This window comes from Piliocolobus tephrosceles, chromosome 17, assembly GCF_002776525.5.
Source record: "Piliocolobus tephrosceles isolate RC106 chromosome 17, ASM277652v3, whole genome shotgun sequence".
Lineage (NCBI taxonomy): Eukaryota > Metazoa > Chordata > Mammalia > Primates > Cercopithecidae > Piliocolobus > Piliocolobus tephrosceles.
The window spans coordinates 1575271-1586150 of record NC_045450.1 but is presented as its reverse complement, the minus strand read 5'-3'; the positions used below and the strand labels follow the sequence as shown (position 1 = coordinate 1586150).

General features: G+C 63.4%; 1 protein-coding gene across 1 annotated transcript; it reads right to left on the bottom strand.

Annotated features, from left to right (window-relative positions):
- Nucleotides 1-376: 376 nt before the first annotated feature.
- CCDC154 (coiled-coil domain containing 154) lies at nt 377-9986 on the bottom strand. The gene is made up of 17 exons (XM_023189193.2): nt 9980-9986; nt 9433-9769; nt 9134-9323; nt 8889-8929; nt 8507-8602; nt 8044-8167; nt 4831-4932; nt 4621-4749; nt 4425-4543; nt 3918-4044; nt 3684-3821; nt 2606-2725; nt 2383-2459; nt 1921-2038; nt 1085-1171; nt 663-847; nt 377-520 (listed from the first exon to the last, which is right to left on the bottom strand). The coding sequence occupies exons 1-17, from the start codon at nt 9984-9986 to the stop codon at nt 394-396; spliced, it is 2124 nt and encodes a 707-aa protein (XP_023044961.1). The 3' UTR covers nt 377-393.
- Between the last annotated feature and the right edge of the window lie 894 nt (nt 9987-10880).

Here is a 10880-nt window from a genome sequence, read left to right as displayed (position 1 = left end):
AGAGCCAGAGAGCCCCAGGCCAGGCAGCTTCCCCGGGTCCTCCTCACAACCCGGGCAGGGCGGCTCATTGGGGGTTCTAGTGGGGGCAGGCCTAGGTGCTTCTGGGCAGGCCCCAGCCCAGCCCCTTCCACCCGGGGGGGCTCTGGCAGCCCTAGGGAGCCTGCCAGGGAAGAAGAGGGGCTGCTGAAGTGCTAGGAAAAGCAACAGCCTGAAGCCAGGCTGGGCTTGGGCAGGACAGGAAGAGTTGTGGGGCTCAAGAGACTGGCTCCCTCGAGCCTTGGGCACCCCCGCTGCCCGGGGCCTTGCCACCCCCTCACCCCACAGGCCCTGGGCAGGCTGTTCGCTGGCACGCATAGGGGAACCTCAGCTCTAATGAGTACAAGGCTGGTTCGTTTATTTCTGGATAAAGTGTGAGGGTGTGAGCTGTTGCACCTGCTTCTGGCTGTGGGGCTTCTCTGGGACCCCTCCTTGCCTCCGCAGGGCCCTGAGCTTTATGAGGGATGCCTTCCACCGCAGCCACCTGTCCGGAGATGCGGCACGTGGCCCATGCACCCCTGCCCCACCCCCCGCAGCCCACCTGCTGCCCGCGGGCCCCCAGCCCCAAACCCCGACCCTTTGGACCCAAAGGCCCAGGAGGCCGCGCCAGGATCCCTGCTGCCCACCTCACTGCCTGGTACACGCCCCAGCAGTTCACGGGCACCACCTCGCTTGGCGCCGTGTACTTGATGAAGACGCGCAGCCTCGCCAGGGATGGCAGCACCTTCCGGCTGCCCAGCGGTGTCCGCGGGCCCTCCTCACTGCGCAGCCGCAGCACGCTCTCCCGCAGGGCGGCCATCTCCTGCGTGCGCTGTGGGACGGGGATGCCCGTGTCACGCAGGAGCCAGACCTCCGGGCAGGGGACTGCAAACAGGGGGGTTTATCTCCCACCGGGAGCCTGGAAGCCATTTATCTTCAGGGAAACCATGCCCATTGCCAGACACTTGGACAGACAGACACTGGCGCCTGCAGCAGGGCAGGCGGGAGGTGGCAGGGCCGAGGGAGTGGGTAGGAGCTGGGCGGTGCCAGCCGGGCAGGGCCTCCTCACCAGCCGGGCCTCAGTGTTGAACCTCAGGTTCTGGATAGTCTTGCTGGCCTGGACGCAGTTTTCCAGCTTCATTATTTGGTTCTGAAACTAAACATGGTCCCAATGAAGGCACAGACAGGGCCAGTCTGCTGACGTCCTGCTGTCCCCACGGGCGCCCCCATATCCGCTTACAGCTTGGGCAGGGGCCACCTGCTGAGACGCTGGTCCTCACCACCCCCCCCCCGCAGGGCCTGGGACAAGCTCCGCTGCGGAAGCGGCAGCCTGAGAGTGGCCCTGCGGGGGCCTGGCCAGGGCTCAGGGTTGTTTCAGCCCTCGTGGCTGCACACGGATACCCCAGTGTGGGGGCTATAGGTAAAGCGCCTCCACTTAGAACTTCCAGAGGCTGAGACAAGCTGGGGTGGCCCAGGGCAGCTGAGTTTGTTTTTTGTTTTTGAGACAGAGTTTCGCTCTTGTCATCCAGGCTGGAGTGCAATGGTGCGATCTCAGCTCACCACAACCTCCACCTTCTGGGTTCGAGCGATTCTCCTGCCTCAGTCTCCCAAGTAGCTGGGACTACAGGCATGCGCCACCACGCCTGGCTAATTTTTGTATTTTTAGTAGAGATGGGGTTTCTCCATGTTGGTCAGGCTGGTCTCAAACTCCCGACCTCAGGTGACCCGCCCGCCTCGGCCTCTCGAAGCGCTGGGGTTATGGGTATAAGCCACCACGCCCGGCCTCCGACAGGTGGTTTTCTGAGCATCTCCTGCCGGCTGGAAAATGCCCCCTAGGCCGGGGGTCCTGCCTCTCTGTGCGGCTCCCCCTCTCTCCCAGCTGGGTGCGGGCAGACCCGGGACTACCGTGGCCAGCTTGCCCTGCATCTCCGCAATCTTCCGCCCAGGGCTGTCTTCCTTCAGCAGCTGCACGGACGACAGCAGCGTGGCCAGCTCCTGCCGCAGGGCCCCAACCTCGAACTCCCTGCAGGCACCAGAGGCTGGGGCTGGCTGTGGGATGTGTTCGGGGGTAGGGCAGGACTGGGGACACAGGCTACTCCCACAGCCACCACAGGGTTAAGGGGGCTTGAGGGGGCTCAGCTCTGTCACCCCTCCTGGAGGGAAGGTGGGAGAGGGAGAGTTCTCAGGGGCTTCTCAGAGGCTGCCCCAGGGTGCCAGGGTGAGCTCAGGGCTGGACCCGGCCCAGGCTCAGGGGGAACGGCTCTGTCATGACACCAGAGGGCTTGTGGACAGCAGCGTGGGGACTGGCCCCGCCCAGTGGCGGTCAGCAGAGTCCCTGCCCCTCTCCCAGGGCCCCGGGGGCTGTACCTGGCCTTGCCTTCGGCGGAAATCCTGAGGTCCGAATCACTCTTGTGGAGCAGGCACTTGTCCGAGACGCTCTCTATCTGAACACAGAGCCGGGAGCGGGCACAGTCTGGGACCAGCCTTGGCCTCGGCGCCCACACAGCCAGAGGGAGGAGGGGAGACGACGGGCGCGGTGGGGGAGCGTCCCGCACCAAAGTACACCGAGTCTGGCTGTGCCTTCACCCACCTGCTGGGGGAGGCCATCCACCTTCTCCCGCACCCCCCGCAGGTGCGCGGCGACCTCCTTCTGCCACCTGGCCAGGTCCTCCAGAGACTTCCTCTCTGCACCTTCCCATTCGGTCTTTGCCTGGGATACAGATGCCCAGTGAGGGACAGAGCCCAGAGAGGGAGGACAGACGGATGGATGGACAGACGTGGGGAGCTCTGGGGGCAGGCGGCCCTCACCCCCACTTCCGACTCGGAGACATTTGTGCACAGGCCTGCAGGCAGCCGGGATGGCCTGGCCAAGCACGCTCTGGAGACACACATGCCAGGCAGGGCCTGGGCAGCCGAGGGCCCGTGGGGGCTGTTCGGACCACACAGGTGCCCGAGGGAGGCAGGGCAGGCCCCAGTGGGATCCAGCCCGGAAACGCAGGGTGGTGCCCACTCGCAGCAGCACGCATGCGTCAGGGGATGAGCGGGAACCGGGGGGCCGCGCCCACGCGACGCACATTACGCCGCGGTGGGAGGGGTGAAGCTCTGTGCACGAGGCCCGGAGGAGCGGAAACGGGATGCCCGCGGGTGTTACCGCGGCAGCGGCCGCGCGGTGCGTGGCGCCGTTTCCTGGAAACGTCCAGAACAGGCAGCCCCCGAGACAGGCGGGGACCCGGCGGTCACCAGGGGAAGTGGAGATGGGAATGGCCGCGGACGGGGCTGGGGTTCGTTCTGGCGGATGAATGTTCACAGACACACACACGGAACTCACGGAACTGTACGCGCTCACGGGCGAACCGTGTGGGGAAGTGAGTCCGTTTCAACAGAGCTGTTACAAAGTGAACAAGAGCAGGAGGGGTGGAGGCCGCTTGTCTGCTCCTCTGTGACTGCCCACGTGGCTGGGCCGTGGGCCCAGGCTGCTCAGCGGCCGTCCCGCCCCACACAGGAGCCTCTGGGGCTCGGGGTCTCCCGGGCCCTGGGGACAGTCGCTGGGTGGGATGGGAGGCTTGGGCCCGGCCTGTCCGGCCTCTCCCCTGGGGGCAGTGGTGGGCTGAGAGCCGGCGCGGTGGGGACTCCCCGTAGCCCTGCCTGCCCTCCGCTGCCTGGCGCACCTCCGACAGCCTGAGGCCCAGCATCTGCTCCTGCAGATCCAGCCGGCTGCTCAGAGCCGGGAGGCGGCCACTCAGCTCCTTTAACTGCCCGGCCAGCTGCGCCACCGATGCCTCCAGAGCCTGGTTTTTCTCTCGGAGCTGAAGGGGGACAGGGGGGTGCCGGGAGGCCTGGCTGAGCGCCCATCCTGTGTGCATGGGGGACCCCGTTGGGGACGTGTTGCGCTACCCCCTCACCAGCACCAGCTCGCCATGCATCTCCTGCCGGGCCAGCTCGCGGGCCAGCTGTGCGGCCTCCAGGTTCTCCTGCACATAGGCAGCCAGCTCCCCGGCCCGGCTCTCCTCCAAGCGCCCCTTGGCATCCCTAGGTGTTGGGGGACACACAGATGCCCTCAGCAGAGCCTGCCCACCCCTCAGCCCTGGGCTAGGGAGGGAAGCTTGGCTGCTGGCTCCGGAACCTCCCAGGAAACCCTGAGATCGGAAGATGGGGTGCGGTCACAGTGCCACCACGACAGGGGTTCACTCCCCACGGCCACAGCTGAGTGCCCAGGGAGAGCAGGCGAGGTGAGGGACCGGAGGCGCCACGGGAGCACGGGAGGGAGGAGGGGCTGCGGCCCTCGGGGTCAAGCACTCTGCTCGAGGGAGGCAAGGTCATTCCCTGCTGAGCCGGCCACCGCGGCCCCCTCCTGAGTGGGACATGGGGGTCTCCCCACCTGACAGCACCTGAGGCCCCAGGACACCCACCAGGCCTTCGCCTCGGCCAGCAGGACACGGTTCAGCGATGCCTGGTTCTGCTGCACAAACTTGGTCAGCTGGGCCACGGCGGCATCCAGGCCCTGGCACTGCTCCAGGAGGTGGCTCTCCTGCCAAGGAGTGGTGGCCGCCCTGAGACCCACACCCCGGCCCTGGCCCCACCTGTCCGCTGCCCGCCCGGCCCCACCTCATGCTGCCCCTGTAGGGCCCGCAGGCGCTCCTCCATCAGCCCCCGAAGCTTCTCCCACCGGCTCTCCAACTCGCCCCGAAGGCTGCCCTCCAGTCTCAGCCGCGAGCTCTCCGAGGCCTTCATTCTCTGTGGTGAGACCCTGCTGTCAGCCCCAGGTCTGCGTCTGGAAAGTGGGGCGGGGCAGGCCGGCGGCGGGCAGGCTCCCACCTTCTCCAGGGCCAGGAAGCTCTTCTGCAGAAAGCCGCACAGCTTGGCCTCCCTCTTCAGGAAGCGCAGGCTCACCTCTTCGCCGAGCTTGGTCACCTGGGCCTGGGGCAGAGGCACATTGTCCCGTGTGCAGCCTCTGCTGGACACGCAGCCCGTCCCCCTCCTGCCCGTGGTCTCCATCAGAGTTGGGGTCCCCTGCTGTCCCCGAGCCCAGCAGAGCCAGGCCCGCCACACCCTCAGCCGGAAGAAAGCCAGGGCGGGCAGGACCACTCTGTACCCAGTGACCAATCAGGCATGGGTTCGTGAAGCACTGGAAGGCCACGCTCACGTGGGGACCAGACACACTTGGCACCCACCACCGATGCCGCCCAGGGAAGGCTCCCCAGCCACCACCAGGCCCCGACAGGGAAGCAGGGATGTCACACAGGTGTCCCCATGCACAGGGAGCCAGGCAAGCTGGGCAGAGCTTCGGGGCCTTGTCTCCACCCCAACAGCTGCTTTCAGGTGCAGCTGACCCAGTCCCTGCGTCTCATACACCCAAAGGGCAGGCAGGCGGCGCAGGCCCTTCGTCAGCCACAGAGAGGCGCCACCCGGGAAGCTTCCTCTCTGGTCAAGCCCCTGCTGGTCTCCTGCCCCCCAGGAAGCCGCCTTGGAGTAGATATTTTTCTGTAAAAAGCCAGATGGTACAAGTTCCACCCTCGTGGGATCTTTGTTGTAACTCTCTCAGCATGGCGGTTACAGCCCCCTCAGGAGACATTGACAACATGTAAAAAATGTGCCTGTGTGCCAATAAAACTTTATTTACAAAAACAAGCAGTGGCTGGCACAATGACTCACACCTGTAATCCCAGCACTTCGGGAGGCCAAGGCGGGTGGATCACCTGAGGTCAGGAGTTCAAGACCAGCCTGGCCAACATGGTGAAACCCTGTATCTACTAAAACTACAAAAATTAGCCAGACGTGGATAGCTGTCTGTAATCCCAGCTACTCTGGAGGCTGAGGCAGGAGAATCACTTGAACCCAGGAGATGGAGGTTGCAGTGAGCCGAGATCAGGCCACTGTACTCCACCCTGGGTGACAGAGCGAGACTGTCTGGGAAAAAAATAAATTAAAGGCCAGGCATGGTGGCTCACGTCTGAAATCCCAACACTTTGGGAGGCTGTGGCAAGTGGATCACGAGGTCAGGAGATCGAGACCATCCTGGCTTACATGGTGAAACCCTGTCTCTACTAAAAATATAAAAAAATTAGCCGGGCATGGTGGTGGGCACCTGTAGTCCCAGCTACTCGAGAGGCTGAGGCAGGAGAATGGCGTGAACCCGGGAGGCGGAGCTTACAGTGAGCCAAGATCGCCCCACTGCACTCCAGCCTGGGTGACAGAGCGAGACTCCATCTCAAAAAAGAAAAAAAACTTTTTGGGAGGCTGAGGCAGGAGGATCACTTGAGCCCAGGAGTTTGAGACCATCCTGGGCAACACAGTGAGACCTCGTCTCTACAAAACATAAAAAAATTAACCAGGCGGGCTGGGCGCTGTGGTTCACGCCTGTCATCCCAGCACTTTGGGAGGCCAAGGTGGGCGGATCACGAGGTCAGGAGATCGAGACCATCCTGGCTAACACGGTGAAACCCCGTCTCTACTGAAAATACAAAAAAATTAACCAGGTGTGGTGTCAGGTGCCTGTAGTCCCAGCTACTTGGGAGGCTGAGGCAGGACAATTGCGTGAACCTGGGAGGCGGAGCTTGCAGTGAGCCGAGATCGCACCACTGCACTCCAGCCTGGGCGACAGAGTGAGACCCCATCTCAAAAAAAAAAAAAAAAAAAATAGCCGGGTATGGTGGCATGCACCCGCAGTCCTAGCAACTTGGAAGGCTGAGGTAGGAGGATCACTTGAGCCTGGGGGTTGAGGCTGCAGTGAGCTGTGATCGTAGCACTGCACTCCAGCCTGAGCAACCAGGCAATACCCTGTCTCAAAACCAGAGATGAGGGTCGGCCTGGCTCTGGCCCTAGAGGGCACTCAGACACCCAGGCTCAGGGAAAGGCAGATGTCCTCGTGAGCGGCAGTGCCCCCACACCTGGCACCTCAGGAATCCTCAGCCCAGCACCTCTGCCTGCTCCACACAGCCGCTCAATAACTTCCCAGAGGGCAGTGAGAGGGAGGCTGCCGGCTCCAGGTAGCAGAGCTATGTGGGTGACAGCTGGGGCGCCCCAGCAATCCTGGCCCTGCACCCAACGTACTGCCTGATGCGCACGGGAGCTGGCTGCAGTCCCCGGGGTCTCTATTTGTGGAGCTCAGACCTGAGTTGCTGAAATGTGCGGCTGCCCGGTCCCCTCCCAACCCATAGCGGAGGCCCCTGCTGAGGCCACAGCGGGAGGGGGAGCCGCTCCGGCCCCATGGGTGGGACCCCAGGTTCTAGGAACTCATGTCAAGGAAGGTGAACTCCGCTTTGCATGTAGGGAAAGGTGGAGCCTGAAAGTGGCCGTGGAAGGGGCTTCAGGGCTGCGTGCGATCTGTTCATCCAGGCAGGTGCTGGCTGTGTGGGGAGGGGTGGAGGCGGCAGGACACAGCTTCCTGGGACAAAGGACACCCAGATGCGCAGCTGCGGGCCCCACGTGGCGACTCAGCTTTCTATTTTTTGAGATGGGGTCTTGCTGTGTTGCCCAGGCAGGTCTTGACTTCCCAGGCACAAGTGATCCTCCTGCCTCGGCCTGCCAAACTGCTGGGATTACAGGCGTGTACCACTGCACAAGGCCTGAGCTTTTGTTTTTTTGTTTTGTTTTGTTTTTTGAAACGGAGTCTCACTCTGTCGCCCAGGCTGGAGTGCAGTGGCGTGATCTCGGCTCACTGCAACCTCCTCCTCCTCCTGGGTTCAAGCGATCCTCCTACCTCAGCCTTCCAAGTAGCTGGGACTACAGGCGCCTGCCAGCACGCCCAGCTAATTTTTTGTATTTTTAGTAGAGATGGAGTTTTGCCATGTTGGCCAGGCTGGTCTTGAACTCTTGACCTTGTGATCTGCCTGTCTCGGCCTCCCAAAGTGCTGGGATTACAGGCGTGAGCCATTGTGCCCGACTGGCCTAAGCTTTTGAAATCGGGCATGTATGGCTGAGGAACTGAGTTTTAAATCGTCTACAGCTGTAGCTGATTTTAATGGACATGGCTACGTGTCTTCCTCGGCCCCCTGGGCGGCCCCCGCCAAAGGCTAGGCCTGGTGGTACCTGCATCCTGGCCACCTCCAGGTCCACCCTCCGGCTGCTGTCCTCCTGGTTCTTCTGCAGGGCGCCGCAGGCCACCTCCCGGCCCTGCTCCTCCTGCTGCAGCAAGTCGGTCAGCTTGGCCAGCCTAGACAAACCGGCTGCAGTCACACCAGCCCAGCTAGCCAGAGGACCCAGCAGGGTGAGGCTGATCCACAGGCTGGCCAGGCAGGAGGTGTACAGCCCCCACCCCCTGCCCCCAGGAAAACAGGAACGAGAAACACAGCCCTGGTGGCGGGGAAGGGCTGCTGCGAGTCTCTTCCCCACGGAGGGTCCGCAGTGGGCCCAGGCTCCCAGACACTGAGGGCGGGGGCCCCGCTGGGTCACTGGGGACACACGGCAGGGGTACCCGTGTCTTGGCTCGGCCAGGGACTCTCAAACGACCCCACGCAAGCTCCAGAGCCAGCCGCGGGTGGTGGGCGCCCACCTGAGGCCGGCCTCCTGCTCGGCGCCCCTTCTCTCTGCCTCCTGCTGTGCCTGCCTCCTCCTGAGCTGAGTCAAGGCTTCCCGCACCTCCACCAGCCTGGGACACAACAAGCCACTCCTAAGAGGCCCAAGGCGGCTGAGCAGCCTCTGGGGACTGTGGGTCCGGCCAAGGGGCCCCTGCAGCCACCTCCCACGGCTTTCCTGGGCCTCTGAAGGTCGCCCAGGCACGTACAAACCCGGCCCTTTCTAGCTGGACCTGGATGTGTATCCCTTACTCCAGCGACACCCGCGGGAGATGTGGATCCCCCAACGCACCTGCCACTGCTTTCCCCCCACCGTCCCCCCCAGCCCCAGGCCTGTGCCCCTGGGTGTGTGGGAGGTACCTTTTGTCCAGGGCTTGCATCTGGTTCTGGAGACCAGAGAACTGCGAGGAGGAAGAGGAGGCTGTGGGCTGGACCTAGGCCCGGGTCTGGCACCTGCCCCTGGAGTCCACCCAGCTCTGGCACCACTGGCCCCTGGGAGCTCTGGGCCTGGACAGCAGGGGTGAGCTGGGCTCCAGGCCCAGAAGCAGCTGCCCCCAACACCCAGGAAAGGGGCAGCTCGACCTGAGGGTGGGGGAGCCGCTCACCTCGGGTGCCTCCTTCTCAGGGGCCTGGGCTGCCGGCCGCACCTCCTGCTGCAGCTGCCTCAGCTCTGAGCCCTGTAGCTGCACGCGGGCCCGCACCTGGAGCAGCTCCCGCAGCAGGCTCCGTGTGGTGTGCTCACAGCGCTGCTTGTGCTCCCGCAGGCACGCCACCTCGGCCTGCAGCTCCACTACCCTGGCCAGGGCGAGAGTGGGCGAGTCTGGCGGTGACCGCCGTGGAGACAGAGGCAGAGGCGGCGGCGGCGTTGTGGTCCTCCCGCCCCAGCGTCCCCCGCAGGGCTCACCACTGCTCCAGCTGGTTCCAGCGTTTGGCGGTGTCCTGCTCAGGGACAGAGGCCGTGGATGGCGAGTGGCTGGACTCATACCTCTCCGAGAGCTCCTCCAGGCTCAAGGTCTCGGGGCCGGCCAGGTCTCCTGCCAGGAGGAGCCCCAGGTCTTCCAGGGTGACGGAGCTCAGCTGGGAAGGGGCCGATGCCCCTGAGGGGCCACCGTCGGCCGGCTCTGCAAGGAGACGTCTTGGGAGTTCGCCCCTTGGGGTCCGGCTCCCAGTGGAGCTTATGGGAACAGGGCCCCAAACCCCTGCAGGACCCTTGCCCACCACCCAGAGCTCAGCGTGTCTCCCTGGGTCACACAGGATCCAGAGGGGCTTGGCTCAGAGAAGTCCAGGGCCCTGCCTGAAGACACACAGCACTGGGCGGCAGAAACACGCAGCACCCCACCTGGCCAGCTTGTGGGAGCCCGGGGTCAGAAGCAGAGCGGTCCCCACCCTCACACCTGTGGCAGGTCCCTCCCCGGGCCCGCTCCTCCACTCCGCCCTCAGCTCTGGCTCACCTGACATGGCTGCTGGGCTGCACCGGCCACTCTGCCCACGGCTGTGGCCTGGGCCTGGGGCCTCTGAGGTTGCCCAGAGCTGGGCACAGGCTGGGGGGTCAGGGGCCGGAGGAAGTCCCGTGAAAGCTCTGGGCCTTGAGGGACGAGCTGCTGCCGTCGTCTGGCTGCCTTCCCAGGGACCGTGGTCCACAGAGGGACAGATAATACATTGGCACTAAAAAGGACGGTGCTGCACCACAGCTCTACTCAGGGGAGCCCCTAAAAGACAGCACTAAAGGGAAATTCTCCCAGTGAGTAGAGTTGAGAATAGTGTATTTATTTGTTTGTTCACTCTGGATGGAGGGATAAATGGGCTGAGATTTCACTTCCAGCGTTGAGGGCTTTGTCTGGTTAATCAGGGCCCTGGGGCCGGGTGCGGGGGATCACTTGAGCTCAGGAGGGCGGAACCAGCCTGGCCAACTTGGTGAAACCCATCTCTACTAAAAAAATACAAAACTAGCTGGGCATGGTGGCTCATGCCTGTCATCCCAGCTACTCAGGAGGCCTGAGGCAGTAGAATCGCTTGAACCCGGGAGGCGGAGGTTGCAGTGAACCGAGGTCACGCCACTGCACTCCAGCCTGGGTGACAGAGTGAGACTCTGTCTCAAAACAAACAAACAAACAAAAAATTAGCTGAGTTGGCCGGGCATGGTGACTCATGCCTGTAATCCCAGGACTTTGGGAGGCCAAGGTGGGCGGATCACCTGAGGTGAGAAGTTTGAGATTAGCCTGGCCAATGTGGCAAAACTCAGCCTCTACTAAAAATATAAAAATTACCTGGGCATGGTGGTGAGTGCCTGTAATCCCAGCTACTCCGGAGGCTGAGGCTGGAGAATCTCTTGAGCCCAGGAGGCAGAGACTG

Coding starts and splice junctions, on each gene's coding strand:
- CCDC154 (XM_023189193.2), bottom strand. Junction 8,930..9,133: donor CTGAGAAGGAGGCACCCGAG/GTGAGCGGCTCC, acceptor TCCTCCTCGCAG/TTCTCTGGTCTCCAGAACCA. Junction 1,172..1,920: donor TGCAGGGCAAGCTGGCCACG/GTAGTCCCGGGT, acceptor GACCATGTTTAG/TTTCAGAACCAAATAATGAA.